This window comes from Aquila chrysaetos, chromosome 8, assembly GCF_900496995.4.
Source record: "Aquila chrysaetos chrysaetos chromosome 8, bAquChr1.4, whole genome shotgun sequence".
NCBI lineage: Eukaryota > Metazoa > Chordata > Aves > Accipitriformes > Accipitridae > Aquila > Aquila chrysaetos.
In genome coordinates, this window is record NC_044011.1 from 921,083 (window position 1) to 936,565 (window position 15,483).

The 15,483-nt window shown below is 65.9% G+C and overlaps 2 protein-coding genes across 3 annotated transcripts; one reads left to right on the forward strand and one right to left on the reverse strand.

The window, feature by feature from the left end:
• Window positions 1–233: 233 nt before the first annotated feature.
• On the reverse strand, window positions 234–7,341 carry FKBP10 (FKBP prolyl isomerase 10). Its single transcript, XM_030021687.2, has 10 exons — window positions 6,905–7,341; window positions 5,087–5,232; window positions 4,568–4,757; window positions 4,114–4,259; window positions 3,815–4,004; window positions 3,384–3,529; window positions 2,856–3,045; window positions 2,312–2,454; window positions 1,974–2,137; window positions 234–1,638 (listed from the first exon to the last, which is right to left on the reverse strand). The coding sequence occupies exons 1-10, from the start codon at window positions 7,096–7,098 to the stop codon at window positions 1,453–1,455; spliced, it is 1,695 nt and encodes a 564-aa protein (XP_029877547.1). The 5' UTR covers window positions 7,099–7,341; the 3' UTR covers window positions 234–1,452.
• Window positions 7,342–8,842: 1,501 nt separating this feature from the next.
• Window positions 8,843–13,267, forward strand: P3H4 (prolyl 3-hydroxylase family member 4 (inactive)). Of its 2 annotated transcripts, XM_030021703.2 has the most exons (9): window positions 8,891–8,930; window positions 8,961–9,403; window positions 10,812–10,961; window positions 11,239–11,410; window positions 11,488–11,616; window positions 11,739–11,884; window positions 11,968–12,051; window positions 12,246–12,387; window positions 12,472–13,267. In XM_030021703.2, the coding sequence occupies exons 1-9, from the start codon at window positions 8,903–8,905 to the stop codon at window positions 12,483–12,485; spliced, it is 1,308 nt and encodes a 435-aa protein (XP_029877563.1). In that variant the 5' UTR covers window positions 8,891–8,902; the 3' UTR covers window positions 12,486–13,267. The 2 variants fall into 2 exon arrangements, with proteins under 2 accessions (XP_029877562.1, XP_029877563.1); XM_030021702.2 differs by having other exon boundaries at window positions 8,843–9,403.
• The last annotated feature ends 2,216 nt before the right edge of the window (window positions 13,268–15,483 follow it).

Genomic DNA, 15,483 nt, shown 5'->3' on the forward strand with positions numbered 1-15,483 from the left:
CCATCACCGGGCACTCCGAGCTGGAGCTGAAGCACAACCCATCTTTGCTGGAGGATCCCAGGAGCTGAGTTTTGGTTTCTCTCTCTCCTGCTCGACCCAGCAGGTGCTGGAGCCCGAAATCCCCCCGGGCACCGCGCTCCCAGGGATGGGTGAGGTGAGGCTCTGCACCGCTGCCCGGACACGCAGGGATGTTTCATGGCAAAGTAAGCTGACGCAGAGGCAAACTCCTTGGAAACCAGTAGAAATTATTTATTTGGTGCAAGGTAGAAGTCATCGTTTGAGGGGTTTGCTCTGACCCTTTGCACTGTTCTGTTCTCGCATTTCTTTTATCTCTGTCTGCAAGACACGCTGTGCGAAAGCTTTTAGAGCTGGTGGGAGGTGATGGAGCCGTGCTGGTCACAACTGGCAAACCTGAGAGTGCCAAGTTAATTAGCTGCCTTTAGGCATCAAAATAAAATTGGGCTGATTTTTCTCAATCACTGAGGGCTGTCGCTGCAGGGCAGGGAGGATGCGGATGGGGACGATGCTGCTCCCTGAGGGCTTGAGTGGGAGATGTTTTCTGTTTTCCTTCTTTCAGCTGACAAGGGGTTTGCCAGGTCCCATCTCTGCTGGCTGGGGGGGGGGGGGGGGGGGGGGGGGGGGGGGCAGGTTTTCTGGAACGGTGGATGCCTGTGGGGTATTGGGGTTTCTCCCTGGGAACCTGAGCCCCCTCCAGCCTCTCCTCCTGAGGAAGATGGCAGCTGGGAGCAAGAGGCTGGGCCAGCAGCAGGGACCGGTGCGAAAGCCTTCTCTTTATTTCTCCTCTCTAAAGAATTTTATATGTGTATATAAAAAAAAAAAACAACCCCCAACCCTAAACTACAAAATGCTGCGGTGGAAGTGGGGGGGAAGCCCCCTCTCCTGCCTGCCTGCCTGCCCCAGGAGGCAGCACGGGCAGGCGAAGAGGCTGGAGCGGGACGTGCAGTCGCTGGCTGAGGATGCGGGGGCTTGGGGATGGGATGCTGCTGCCCTGGCCCTTCCGTGGGGAGCTGAGAGCAGGGGGTCGAAGCGGGGTTCGGCAGCAGAGCGGGGCAGGGCAGGGCTCCAGGGTCTGGCCCTGGCATCCTCGGTCCTGCTCCACGGCAGAGGGATCGTCTGCAGAGCCGGGGGGGACGGGCAGCGCGTGGCAACACGGGCGCTGCCGTCCCTGTGGGCTATCGAGACTCCCAAGAACGTGGGTGTTTCCCACCTTCTTGCCTGGGTTTATTAGCTGGGGGTTGGCAAGTTTTCCTGCCCAGAAGGAACACGTCAAAAAACCCTCAGTTAAATAACAGGGCGGAAAAAAAATCAAAATATGCCCCCCTGCAGGGCTGGGGAGGGGCAGGGGCAGATTCCCGGGGCAGCCGGTGGGGGAGACCGGCCATGGCATGGCCAGGACGAGTCCTGTCTCCAGAGGACAGTGGGGTCCGCTCCTCAGAGCTCCTCGTGGATCTTCTCCTGGTCCTCATCCGACTTCAGCTTCAGCTCCTCGGAGGTGATCTTCCCGTCCTGGTTGCGGTCCTGGTTCCTGAACATGTCGGCGATGACTTTCTCCGGGTCGGAGCTGGGCATGAGGCGGCCTTTCCCTTCTGCCACCTGGGTCTTGATGAAGGTAGAGAACTGCAGCGGGGAGAGGGGAGAGAGAGATGCTGCTTTGCTCCACGCAGCCAGCACGGGGCACGGCTGGGAGCACCGCAGCCCACGCTGAGGGCAGCAGCCAGGCAGCAAGGATGGGGCAGGGACACGGGCACGGGCTGCCCTCGGTGTCCCTGCCCGCACCCAGCAGCGATGCTCGGGGCTGGGGTGGTTTTCCTGCACAGCTCTTCAGGCTCCCGAACGCCCGGGGACAGCAGTGCCCTTCGGGTGCTGCTCCCCAGGGTGGGGTTCCCTGCACCCCCATTTCATCCTGGACCCCATAAACCCGCAGCCTGGCGGTGCTCGGGGCCCTCGCTCACCTCGTCAGCGGGGATCTCCCCGTCCTTGTTCAGGTCCATTTGCTCGTAGAGGCTCGCCGGCGGGTCCCCGTGCCAGATGAAGAGGTATCCCTCGGGAACCCCCTCCTCCATGGAGATCAGCTCCACCTCGAAGCGGAGCACGGCGCTGCCTGGCACCCCCCGGGCTGGAAAAACAAGCGAAGGCTGTTGCACCACTGGGAAGCCCAGCAAAACATTGGGCTCTGATGGGCAAAAGCCTCCCAGCCCCCAGCCAGGGTGAGGCGGAGGGTGAAGGAGCCCAGCAGCGGTTCAGCACCCCCTGTTTGCACTGCACGGGCAGCCGCACGCCGCTCCCCTACCTCCGCTCTCGCCGTGGCCCAGGTGAGGGGGGATGATGAGCACCCGCTTCTCCCCCGCGCACATGTTGAGGAGGCCGGTGTTCAGGCCCTCGATCACCTTGTTGGCCCCCAGAGTCACCTCCTGGGGCTTCTCGTAGTCGTGGCTGCAGGAGGCACAGAGATGACCACACTGATGGCTGAGAAACCTCCTCGGACTCAGTGGGCAGCCCCGCCGTGCCCTGAAATCCCGTGCCTTCCATCCCGCCGTGCCCCAAAACCCCACACCCTCCGTCCTGCCATGCCCTGAAGTTCCACACCCTCCACGCCACCAAACCCCAAAGCCCTGCACCGTCCATCCCGCCGTGCCCCCAAATCCTGCCCCCTCCACCCTGCTGCACAACCCCTGCTGCCACGCGGCCGATGCTCTGGTGCTGCCCGCTGCAAAGAGCTGATGGTCCCAGCGCTGCTGCGGTGCCCGTCTGCTCCCCAGCTTGGCGCCTGCCAGGATTTGGCCCTGTGAAGGAAAGGTGTGCTCAGGGCAGCCCGCAAGCGAGCAAGCACGCACGAGGAGAAGAGCTTGGTGCCATCCAGCAAGGAGCAGTTGTAGTGGTAGCGGATGAAGTCTCTGTCACGGGTGGTGACGTTGCAGCCCTCAGGACGGTACACGGTCTCGATCTCCACCGGGTCCGCGGGGTTGTGGAAGTCGATGATGTGGACGTCAAAGACGAGCACAGCTGAGCCAGGAATTTTGTTCCCTGGAAGAGGAGGATGAGGAGAGCTGCTGGGAGAGCTGCTGGAGTGCTGTGGGGCCGGTAAAGCCTTTTCCTGGTTCTTCCCATGCCCCATGACATGTCCGTCCCTCGGAGCCCTGCCTCTGCATGTGTTGGCGTCAGCCGTTCCCCTGCCCACAGTGCCCCCCCGCAACACCCTGGGGATGGTGGTGGCCCCCAGGGTGAGGAGCTGGCCCCGCTTGGCCAGCACTTTCCCTATGTCAGACCTGCAGTGTGCCGGTGCACAGGGCTGGAGGAGGGGATGCCACAGCCCAGGGCTGCGCTGTGCAGGCGTGCCGGACCCCCGTGGGGCTGCCCTTTACCTGTTCCGTTCTCCCCGTAGGCCAGGTGTGGGGGGATGATGACCCGGCGCCTCTCTCCCATGCAGACCCCTTGCAGGCCCTGGTCCATGCCGGGGATGATGTAGCCCTTCCCGATGTAGGTGTTGTAGGTGTGATTGCGGGAGTAGCTGCATCAAGAGAAGCCCCCGGCATTGTCGTGCAGGAGAGCCTGGCCCGTCAATTCCCCCCACCCACCCCTGCACCCCAACCCGCACCCCTTCTCCCAGCCTCTGCCCTGCTCCCCCTGGAGCCAAACCTTGCTCCTAGGGATGCAGCAAACGGGTATTGTGTTTTTTAGCCTATTTCATGTCCGTTATCGCCCTCTCCTCCACCTCCCCTCCCGGCTGCTGAGCATGGGGCAGGAGAGGACACTGGGGGAATCTCCCCACTCGGCCGCTTCCCCCCCCCCCCACCTGGAGTCGAAGAGCGTCCCGTCCATGAGCGTGCCATTGTAGTGGTAGCGGACAAAGTCCCCGATCACAGCCCTGCGCTTGCAGGACTCCGGCACCTCCAGGTGCTCCAGGAAGATGCCGTCCTTAGGGTTGTGGAAGTCTACCAGCAGCACGCTGAACACCAGCGATGCCTGCGGTGGGATCACGGTCCCTGGGGAGGGGACACGGGTCAGCCCGGACAAGGGCTGATGCACCATGGGGAGCTCTGCATAAAGCCGGGAGGGAAGGGGTCGGGCATGATGGGGTGATGCCTGACTCACCATAGCCCTTCTCCCCGTATGCAAGGAACGGGGGGATGATGATGCTCCTCTTCTCCCCGGCGCACATGCCGAGCAGCCCCTGGTCCATGCCCTTGATCAGCCAGCCGGTGCCCACGTAGGTGTCATAGGTGCTGTCCTTGCTGTAGCTGGTGGGGAGGAATGAGCAGGGGACGGCTCCGGGGCCACGCCAGCTCCCCCGGCCTGAGCGGTGCCGTGTGGGAGGCTGGTTTGGGGGTCACGGAGCTGCACCGGCTCTGCCGGGGTGCGGGGAGGGAGAGCACAGGGGAGGCTGCTCTGACTGGGGTGCAGCATGGGCCCCCATGTCCTGCCCCAGGCCAGTGTCCCCTGGTCCCTGCCACCCCCGGTGCCCCCAGCCCCAAGGTGGAGGGTGCATCCAAGCTCCAGTGCCCCATGTCCCGAGGTGAGGGTGCATCCCAGTGCTGGTGCCCCATACCTGGAGTCGAAGGGAGTGCCGTCCAGCAGCGTACCATTGTAGTGGTACCGCACGAAGTCCGAGTTCTCCACCGTGCGGTTGCAGTGCTCCGGTTTGGACAGGGTGGTGATCTGCAGCTTGTCGTTCTTGTTCCAGATATCCAGCATCACGACGTCGAAGTACAAGGTGGCGTCTGGGGGGATCAGCCCCGCTAAAGGGGCGGCAGCGAGGACAGGGCACCTTAGCTGGGACGGGAACGGGGACCAGGCAAGCCAAGGGCTCTGTCCCCTAAATCCCTCCCGAACCTGTGGCTGCCTGGGGCTGCTGGCCACACGTGCCAGCCCCTGGGAAAGCAGCAGAGACCCCGGGGGTGGCAGGACCCCTCACTCCTGGGGAAGCCCTGCTTAGGCACCACTTGCCCTGGCAATGGAGCCGCCCTTCGCCAGCACCTGCCAGCCGGGCACTGGACCTCCGTCCCCGCTAATGCCGGCCCCGGGGGGTTTGCTCCCTCCGTCCCCCCGCCGTGCCACGGCCCCTTACCCACGCCAATGCTGCCGTAGCCCAGGTGGGGGGGCACGATGAGGTGACGCCGCTCATTCACGCACATGCCCTGCAGCCCCCGGTCCATGCCGGTGATCAGCCGCCCGACGCCCACCACGCCGGCCACCGTGGCCCTTCGGTCATAGCTGGGGTGAAGGGACAGACCCATCAGCGGGGCGGCAAAGGGCAAAGCCCCCAAAGCTGCTGGTGCTGGGGGTGCTCAATGCCAGCGCCGAGGGCTCAGAGAGGATCCAGAGACAAACCACGAACCCTGCGAACTCCAAGGGATGGTGCGGGGCTCCTGGGTGTCTGCCTGCCACGGTGGCAGAGCCAAGGGATGGGCCTGCCCCCTCCCCAGGGGTGCAGGTAACCCACCACAGCCAGCGGGTCTCTGTGCTGCAGGCAGAGCCCACAGCTCAAAAACATTGATCCTCACAGGATCAATCCTGCGCTGCCTGGGGTGGAGCTGCCTCCCACAGCACCAGTCAGGGCTCTGGCCTGACCCTGCATGCCCAGCACCCTGGAGGCAGGGGAATGTGGATCGGGCCCTCTGGGTGCAAAGGGGGTGGGTGATGCTTTCAGTTGGGACCGAACCCATCAACACCAGCCCCAGATTTCACCGGGCAAGCTGGGCTGGAGACCGGCAGCTCCCGGGCTTTCTGCTGCTTCCAAATCATTTTGCATATGGCACATTTGGAGCTTTATGCAGTGAGGAGGAAAGAAGACGTCCCAGGCCTCATTTTTAAACTGCAAATTTGTTTTTATTTTTAAATCTTAAAGTACTCCAAGAAGCAACTGGGGCCATTTCAGATAAATTGAAATCCTTTGTCCCCTCTAACGTGCAGCTGATGCTTTCTCCTGGCAGCACACTGCAGTCCTCAGGACAAGGAATTATTTTAGCAGCAAATGTCCCCAGGCTCCCACTGCATTTGGGGTGTGCAGCAGCAGCAGCAGGGGCAGCGGATGGCTCAGTTATTTTCTCCCCCATTCATGCTCACAAGAAAGATCAGACCCATTTAAGTGGAGCAGAATCCCTTTGCTTTCCAGGGCTCTGAAAAACGCCCATCTGGAAAGTTTTTGTTCCTCCATGGGGCTGAGCCCCAGCACAGCCCAGTTTGTTTCTGTCCCTTCGCTGTGTCCCTGATTCTCCCCCCTGCTCACGGCGGTGCAAATCAAGGACTGCACCAACAGAAACACTCATTTATAGCCAGTGTGAGTGGAGCAGGATGGATGCAGGGGCCGAGCAAAACTATGCCCAGCCAGCGCGAAGCCTGTTAGGTAATGGACGGGTTTCGCCGCTGCCACGTTTCAAAGTGCTTTAAGTGTTTTCCCTGCCTGTGCAGCACATGCACATACATGTTCTTGAGTGCAAAACGTCTCACTTCGGGCCAAATCCTGTCCGTGCCCGAGTCGGGCTTCCCCGTGCCCTGGAGCTGAGGGCTCTGCAGGCTTCCCGGGGTGGGGGTCTGCTGCAACCCCCAGGGCGGCAGCGCGGCTGCCCGGACAGGGGCTGCAGCCCCGGGCGGGGGGGGGGCTGCGCTCGGCGGCTCGCTCGGGGCCACGCCGGGGCCCCCGGGGCTGACACGTGTACGGGGCTCCCGGGGCCCCCCCGTCCTCGCCCCCGGCGCCCGCCGAAAGCCCTCCTGGGGGTCCGAGCCGCGGGGCCCGGGGCTGGCTCCTCGCCTCGCTGCCCCCCGGCCCTTGGGGGTGCGACGGGGGGACACGCACGGGGGCTGGGGAGGAAGGCATGCAGGGACCCCCCCGCAGCACACGGCTGGCCGGGGCCGCATGCATTCGGTAAAGAGCCGAGGGCTATACCTGGAGTCAAACTTTTTGCCATCTTTAAAGGTCCCATTGTAGTGGTAGCGAATGAAATCCCCCATCTGGACTTCCCGCAGGCAGATTTTGGGGATATAGTATCTGTCTATCACCACGTCTTCCAGGGGGCCGGGGTCGCCCAGCCCCAGGGCCCCCAGGATGCTCAGGAGGAGGACGAGGCAGCCCGGGGACATGGCGCTGGGAGGCTGCGGCCGGCGGAAAGGCTCGGCGGGGGGAAGGCGGAGCGGCGGGGCCGGCCCGGCCGCCCCTTCCCGTGGGATGCGGGCCCAGCCCCGGCCGAGCTGGAATTTCTGTACACGTGTACCCCGGGCCTGGCGCGCCCGCCCCGCTCCCACCGCCAGTCGCCCCGCGGCATCGCCGGGGCAAGTTCTCTCCCGGCGGCGGCAGCGGGGCCCGGCGGGAGAAGCCGCAGCATCAAAGCTCCACGTCGGGAGGGTTGCTTTTTTTTTTTTTTTCCTTCCCCCAATCTCTCTCTTTTTTTTTTTTTTTTCTGGGCAGTTCCTTCTGCGAAGGAAAAAGCCGAAGGGAGCTATTTGGAAGCAAGTTTGTGCAGCTGGAGGTCCCATCCCGGCCCCGCTCGCCCCGGGTCCTAGCGCTGGCTGCGCTCCTGCCGCGGCCCGGTTATCGCTCCCGCGGCCCAGGATGCTGCTACCCAGTCCCCAGCAGCTCGGCAGAGTAAATACAAGGAATTAGGCGTTTTAATAACACCTACTGCTCTTCAGTCTGCTGCTGACAGATCTTCTACTGAAAGGCAATGATTAAAAATGTGAAACTACCCCTCTAACGGTCTTACACAAATGGGGATGGCACTAAATGTACACGTACGTGTTGCCTACGCATCCCTGCTCCCCCAAACCCGTCGGCAAGAGACAGGCACCGCAGTGAGAGCCCTTGGCAAGTCCCAGGTGGGAGATACGACAGGCCATAACCCCAAACTGAAACCTGGCTTCTCCGAGGCACAGCGCTACTGGCAAGAGCAAAAGCCCAAGCAAAGCGCTATCTGCTCCCTCAAGCCCGGACCCGGGGTGCTCTGCAGCTCCCCAACACACCGTGCCAGGGCTGAGCAACCTCAGCACCTCTCAGAGTAGCTCGGGGGGACTCGGGGCTCTTCCCATGGCACTGTGGGGTCAGGGCCTGACTCTGGGGCAAGTGAGCACTTACTTTGGGGCGATGGCATCCCAGCCTGAGAGCTACCGAGCTGCTCGTCTGCAGGGAGGTGCTGGGCACTGCTAACGGCCTCTGCTCGGCCAGAAGAAACCTCAGCAGTGCCCTGGCTCCTGCCCTGCGCTGTGACATCCCTCAGCACCACTGTCCAGCCAGCAACAAAGCGCTGGGCTTGGGCTGGGGCCAGCGTGGCCGTGCCGAGGCCTGGCGCGGTGCAGCCCTGAGGCCTGGGATCTGGCACGGCGCAGGGTGTGCGGCCTCCAGCTTGGCACCGGCCTGCAGCAAGAGCAGCTCCGGGCACAGCCGGGATGGGGGGTCTGGCCAGCGGCCCCAGGGCAGCGCAGTGTGGCACAGGGCGCGCTCCCCGGGGCTGCGGCACAGGGTGCACCCCCACGGCCCCCCATCCCCACACTCCCCGCTCTGCAGCCTGCAGCGCCGAGCACACCCCCGGGGCCGCGCAGCCCCCGAGCGCATCCTCCGGAGCCCGCAGCGTGGGGCGCACCCCGAGAGCGCGGGGTGACTCCCCGCAAGTTGGGACACCGAGCCCGCGGCGAGGAGGGCGCAGCCCCGCGCACGCACCCGCGCACACACCCACCCGGGAGCGCACCGCGGAGTGCGCAGGAGCGCGCAGGAGTGCGCAGCATCGCGCCCCCCCCCCCTCCCCGAGCGCACCCCGCGGGCGCTGCGCCAGCCGCGCAGAGCCGCACTAAGACCCTGCGCGCCCGCCGCGCACCGCCCCTTCCCCGCCGCCCGCCCCCCTGCGCGGAGCGGTGCGCGGGGCTGCGCGGGCAGTGCGCGGCGGAGGCGGCGGGGATGGGCGGCGCGGCGCTGGCGCTGCCGCCGCCGCTGCCGCTGCTGCTGCTGCTGGCGGCGGCGGCGGGGCTGTGCGGGGCGCAGTACGAGGAGTACAGCGTGCGCGGGTTCCCCGCGGCCGCGCTGGAGCCGCTGCAGCGCGCCTACGCGCGGGCGCTGGCGCAGTACGCGGGGGCGCAGTGGGCGGAGAGCGCCCGGGCGTTGGAGGCCAGCCTGCGCCTCCACCGCCTGCTGCGCGACAGCGAAGCCCACTGCCACCGCCGCTGCGCCGCGCCCGCGGAGGGGGACCCCGCGCGGGGGGACCCCGCGGAGGGGGAGCCCGCGGAGTGGGAGTGGGAGAGGGAGATGCAGCTCTTCGGGGGGCTGCTGCGCCGGGCCGGCTGCTTGCGCGCCTGCAAGCGCGACCTGCCCGTCTTCCAGCTGCGCTACCCCCCCGCGCAGACGCTGCGGGACTTCCAGCGCCGCCTGCCCTACCAGTACCTGCACTACGCGCTCTTCAAGGTGAGGCGGCCCCGCGGGCGCGCAAATGCCGCGCAACGTGGCTCGTGGTGGGAGGGGGTGGGGAGCGGGGGGCGTCCCGTGCCTCCGTCCTGCGCCGCTCCGGGCTGCGCCTCCTCTTCCACCCGCCGTCCTGCGCCCCTCCGCTCTGCGCACACCCCCCCGGGCACACCCCCGTCCCCTGTCTCATCCTGCACCCCTGTCCTGTGGCCCTTGTCCTGTTCCTCCTCTGCGACACCCCCGTCCTGCATCCCCATCCTACGCCACCAGCCTGCACCCCCTCATCCGCACCCCCTGAACCCTGCTCCCCTCTATCCTGCACCCTGCTGTCATGTGCTTTCCCATCCTGCACCCCCCCTTCCCGCACTCCCCATCTGGCATCCCCCCCACCCCCGGCTCCTCCATCCTGCCCCTGCACTGTGGCACGTCAGCATCATCTGGGATGCATCAGGCAGGACGTGAGGGGTGCACCCGGGACTGGGGGCCGCTGTGGTTGTGTCCCCGCACCCCACCTTGTCTTGCCCTGGTCACCCAAGGTCCCCCTGGCCAGGCAGAGCGTTGCCTGGGGAGGGGGACGCAGGGGCTGGCCCAGCCGAGAGGCTGGAGTTGGCGGGTCCGCTGCCACCGTGATTGCTGCGGGACACGTGCCTGGATGCTCAATCAGGGAGAAGCGCTCTCTCAGGCTCACGGTGCAGACGTGGAGGAGATTTCATAAGGGATCGCCCTGGGGTGACCCTCACTTGGCCAAAGCTGCTCTGGCAGGGATGCTCCCCTCCCCAGGCATCGGTGCTGGTTGGGGTCCCAAGCTGCGCTGCTGGCCAGCTGCCAGCACGGATGCTGCTTTAGTGCTTAGCGCTCCTGCCCCGCTCACCTGGCAGTGGTGAGGGACAGCCTGGCCTAGATCCTTAATGCCTTTTCCTCTTGCTCGCTCTGGCCAAAACCGATTTCATGGACAGTTCGTTCAACCCCCCCAATCTCACTCCCCTGAAGTTGCAACCTGAGAGCTCATAAAGCAGCGGGGGAGCGGGGGCAGCTCGCCCGAGCTGGTGGCAGTGCCCAAGATGAGTGGATGCGTGGCTCAAACCCACACCACGTGGATCACTCCTGGCTGGATGTGGGGGTCCAGGAAGGGCTGAGCTGTCCCCACGCCCACAACAGGCACAGAGGGGGAGGTCGGTGTGGCTGGATTTATCTGCATTGTCTGTGGTCCCGGATCCTGTCTGTCCATCGCTGCCAGCGGATGATTGGGCTCGGGGCTGGCACTGTGGGTGCCAGGCTGTTCCCTCCCGAGGACCAGCCTTCTGCTCTGCAGCCCCGGGGTCTGGCTGGGTGCTGAGCCCCCCGCAGCCGCAGTGTCGTCCCTGGCTGCCCCCGCGGCAGGCTGCGACACCAACTCTTCCTCCCTCCCCAGTCAAATAAGATTGAGAAAGCGGTGTCTGCTGCCCACACCTTCCTGCAGAAGAACCCCAAGCACGAGATGACCTTGAAGTACCTGAACTATTACAGGACGATGCTGGACGTGGATGAATACCTGGTCGACCTGGAGGCTCAGCCCTACGAGGTGAGGAGGGGACGGGGCTGGGGCGGGAGAGGGGCTCCCCGGGGCTCAGTGCACGCCTGGCTGCCAAAGCCTGGTCCTGCTGAACCCCAAGGGAAGCGGCTCTCTCTCGCTGAGCCCTGGTCGCTCACCTCCTGCCCCCAAAAGAGCATCTCTGGGGGGCCCGTGCTGAGGACGGAGCCGCCTCGGGGAGATTGGGGCAGGTCAGTGCTGCTGGAGGGCAGAGCCGGGCTGTGGTGCCTGGCGAGGAGGTGAGCGGTGCCTGCTTGGTCCCCGGCAGCCGATATTCGTGCGGTCGGTGAAGCTGTACAACAACGGGGATTTCCGGAGCAGCGCGGCCGACATGGAGCAGGCGCTGACTGAGTACTACAAGGCGTACGAGGACTGCCTGGCTGGCTGCGAGGGCGCCTACGAGCTGCAAGAATTCAAGGACTTCTACCCCGCCATCGCAGGTGACCGGGCAGGGGACTGGGGGCCGGCAGGCTGGGGGGGGGGGGCCGGGGGCACAGCACCTGACGCCTCTCCCCAGACCACTTCGTGAGCGTGCTGCAGTGCAAGGTGGACTGCGAGACTGAGCTCACCCCCAATGTGGGCGGCTACTTCGTGGACAAGTTTGTCGCCACCATGTACCACTACCTGCAGTTTGCCTACTACAAGCGTGAGTGCCGGCGGGAGCAGGGGACTGTGCCCCTGGGGCACCCCAGGGTGCTGTGGGCCCCTGGGCAGGGAGTCGCCCCCCCCCCCCCCCCCCCCCCCATCACCCGGCGCTGCTCCCCACAGTGAACGACGTGCGGGACGCGGTGCGCAGCGTCTCCAGCTACATGCTCTTTGACCCGGACGATGCCGTGATGCAGCAGAACCTGGTCTACTACCGCTTCCACCGTGAGCGCTGGCGCCTGCAGGAGGAGGACTTCGAGCCCCGGCCGGTGAGGACCCCCCAGACCCCCGTCCCGTGGCTCTGCTGGCAGCAGAGGGGCTGACGCGGCCCCCGCTCCCTCCCCGTGCCCAGGAAGCCGTGCGCTACCACAACCGGACGGCCGCCCAGAAGAAGATGCTGGACTTCGCCAGGCAGTACCTGCAGGCTGACGACGAGGTAAATGACGGCCCCGGCGCGGGTGCAGCCGGGTGCTTCTGGGGGTGCCGGGTGGTCCGGGTGAGTGCTGTGGGTACCCCAGCGCAGGGCCCTTCCTTGGGCGGGGGGCCCGACCCCCAGACCAGCCCTGGAGAAGAGGCTGCGGACGGGGCCGCTGAGCCCCGCTGCCCCCTCCTGCCCGTCCCGTGCTGCAGATGGAGGTGGACGGCGGCGAGGAGACAGAGGCACGGAACCTGCCCTCTGACGGCGAATTCGAGGGCGAAGGCGACTACGAGGAGGGCTTCTTCGCAGAGTGGTGGCAGGAGCCCAGGACCAAGGGGGACAAAGCCGACCAAGGTTCCTGATGCGAGGGGCCGTGCCGCGGGGTGGGGGGTGGCTGCTGCCCGCACCCCGGTGCCACCGAGCTCTCCTTGTTTGCAGAGACCCTGCGATGAGCCAGGCGAAGGGGTGCCCGGCCCCGACAGAGCTGGACGGCGGTGGCCCTGCGACGCCATCCCGGGGACGCCGGGCTTTGGGCTCCTGCCAGCCGTCACGCAGAAACTTGGGCTCGCGGGGAAGGGCTGATCCTGCCCGGTGCCCTGCGGCAGGGCTGCATTTGCCGTCTGGACATCTGCTGCTCTGAGTGCAGCCCAATTCCCGTTGGTGGAGCATCAGCACTGCCAAACCTCCCTGCCTGCCCGGGAGCTCCTCCCGGGGCCACCCCTGTCCCCGATGTCCCCAGGAGCCCTGGCCAGCAGCAGTGCCCTGCAGCACTGGGGGGTACTGTGTCCCTCAGCTCCTCCCCAGGACCTGCGGATGGTGTGCCAGGACCGACCCCTGTCTTGTCTCGAGGGGTTTGAAGGGCTGCCCCTGCTCTGGGAGCAACACACGGTGCTGCCGGAGCCGGGCGTGCGTGCCGATCCTGCCCCTCCGCAGGGCTCCCCGGGGCTTCTACCCTGGTGCCTCCAGCTTCCCAGCCCACCAGCCAGCCCCCTGCAGAGCCCACGGCCTGGTGCTACAACGGGGCTCCCGGTGTGCCGGCGTCCCCATGCTGCCGCGTGGCTGCAGCCTGGCGAGGCTGCGTTGCCCGTGCCCTGCGTGTGCCTTGAATTTCTGCCACACCAGCCCTCTGTAGCCTTAAGCTCCGTTAATTTAATACTTCCCGACTTGCAGAGTCGCTTTTTTTTTTATATTTACTGGTGCTGAACTTTTAATAAAATCCGGACCGGTCTTTTCATGGCTGCCTCTGCCTCGGGGCTCCCTGGGGCTAAGGTGTGCTGCCGCTGCGGGAGCCGGGTGCTCGGGCTGGGAGAGGCCCTGCTGTGGGAGGGGGAGGGACGAGTTGGGGGGCTGGATGCCCCCATAAAGTGGGGGAGACCCCACAGGGGGCTGAGGGGGGGGTTGTGGGCCTGGGGAACCTTGAGGGCCATGAGAGCAGCCAGGCTCTTGTGGGGCTGGGGGGGTCCCTGAGGGGGCCACAGCCACGCTGGGATCCTTACGGGGATGTGGGACCCCCTGTTGTGCTGGAAAAGCTGCCAGGTGGTATGGGGGGGCTGCAGGGGGGGTTGGGGGGCAGCATGCCTCACCCCTATATGGGTGTTTGGGGTGTGATGTGCATCACCTGCTGGTTGTTTTGAGGGGGGTGTATCACCCTGACACTGGTCCTTGGGGGGTGCATCATCCTGCTGCTTGTCCGGACGGTGCAGCCTGCGTTCCCCAATGTGGGTCCAGGGCGGCAAGGTGGGACGACCCCCTCCCGCCGGCGTCGGGGCATTTTGGAGCCCGTTTCGGAGGCTGCCGTCGCTGCGGACAGGCCTGCGCCTGCCCTGGGCACCGGGCGTCGGGCAGCGTGCGGCCGCCTCGCTCCTCCCTGCCGCGCCGGGTGCGTTCCTGCTCCCCATGGAAGTTGGCTGCGAGGACTGAAACCGAGAGAGGCTGAATCACGGCGTTCGCCCCGGGGGAGGGAAGGGAAGGGAAGGGAAGGGAAGGAAGGGGGCGGCGGGGAGGCTGCCAGCACCCCACCCTGCCCTGCCTTGGAGCTCCCATTTACCAGGGCTTTCCCAGCTCTGCCCTCCCTGCGCGGAGCCGGGCACCGGGACAGGGGATGGGGCTGAGCCCCCAGACCCGTGGGCAGGGCTCGGGGCTCGGGGCAGAGCTAAGGGGAGGCAGTCCTGGCGGCGGGAGCAGCCCGTTGCATCTCTGTCTGGGGTAGGGCTCTCCTGTCCCCCAAGAAGGAATGGGGTTTGTCACCGATGGGTCATGGCCACCCTCGGGAGGGGAGCACCGGCCCGGTGGGGTGCGGCCGGCGGCACTCGCACCTGGATCACCGGGAAGCGCTCAGCCCAGTGCACTGGCGTCGCGGGCCGGGAAGCAAAGGGTTGTTTATCTTCCCAACAAGACGGGCGAGGGTGGCACAGGGCCCACGGGGCCTCCGCCCTGCTCTGACGCGCGCCTGGGCACGGCGTCCCCTCGCCAGCCCCAAACTCACGTTGGGGCACACGGTACCTTGCTCCTGCTCCTCTGCCGGCACCGGGCGAAGCCCCTTGCAGGCGCGGGGTCCCGTCCCTGCTCCCACCTGCAGCTGTTGGGTGCAGAGGTGCCGGCAGGGTCCGGCACTCCTGGTAGCGCCGGGCAGGAGTAGCAGCTCTGCGACCGGCGGTGTGACCCCGGCAGCGGCCTGGGCTGTGAGCGTGGCCACCGTCCCCCGAGGTGTGCAGGGCCGGCAGAGCCGGGCTGCGGGGAGGTGCCAGGGGTGCAGAGGTGGGGTGCGGGGGGGTAAGCCTGCAGGAGTCCGTGGGTTAACACCATGACGGCAGCGCTGCGCTTCCCTGACTCCCCTGACCTTGACTGCGAAGGAACATGAATGAGTTTTTCGGCTGTCATCTCAGCTGTGCCATGCCATGCCATGGGCCCCTTTCCTCCTTGTGCTGGGAGGGCTCTCGCTGTACTTTGGATCCCCCGCTCTGTGCACAGTGATGAAATCCCATTTTCTTGCAGGGGAGGTTGGAGCTCCGTCTGCCACCTCCCTCCAGAGCTGTGATTTCCCGACAGAGTTGGTGCCTGCAGCCAGGTGTGGCAGAGGACTGTGCAGGGGCTGATGGGGGGGGGTGTGTGTGTGCAGGATGTGTCCCCTCACCCCTATCCCCAAATCCGGGTAGCAGGAGGCCCGGGGATCCCCGCCGTGGGCCGGGACGTGCCCTGGCACTGGGTGCTCATCGGCGACTCGGGTGCCGGAGGCTTCGCCCGGGGCTGGCGGGGAGCAGGTGAGCTGGGACGCGGCGGCAGCACCCAGCTGGACCAGTCTGGCCAGGGACTGGGGTGACGCGGGCTGCCGTCACCCAGTGTCTCTTGCTGCCGCTGCTGGGCTCCTGCCTCCGTTTCCCCACCGGGGCGGTGTGGAGCCCCCTTCCCGGGGTCGGGCGGTTCTCCAGGGCTGGACCCTGCCCCGCCACC

Coding starts and splice junctions, on each gene's coding strand:
- P3H4 (XM_030021702.2), top strand. CDS start 8,903: ATGGGCGGCGCGGCGCTGGCGCTGCCGCCGCCGCTGCCGCTGCTGCTG. Junction 11,617..11,738: donor GCAGTTTGCCTACTACAAGC/GTGAGTGCCGGC, acceptor TGCTCCCCACAG/TGAACGACGTGCGGGACGCG. Junction 11,885..11,967: donor AGGACTTCGAGCCCCGGCCG/GTGAGGACCCCC, acceptor CCCCGTGCCCAG/GAAGCCGTGCGCTACCACAA.
- FKBP10 (XM_030021687.2), bottom strand. CDS start 7,098: ATGTCCCCGGGCTGCCTCGTCCTCCTCCTGAGCATCCTGGGGGCCCTG. Junction 4,758..5,086: donor CTACGGCAGCATTGGCGTGG/GTAAGGGGCCGT, acceptor CCGCCCCTTTAG/CGGGGCTGATCCCCCCAGAC. Junction 2,138..2,311: donor GGGCCACGGCGAGAGCGGAG/GTAGGGGAGCGG, acceptor TTGTTTTTCCAG/CCCGGGGGGTGCCAGGCAGC.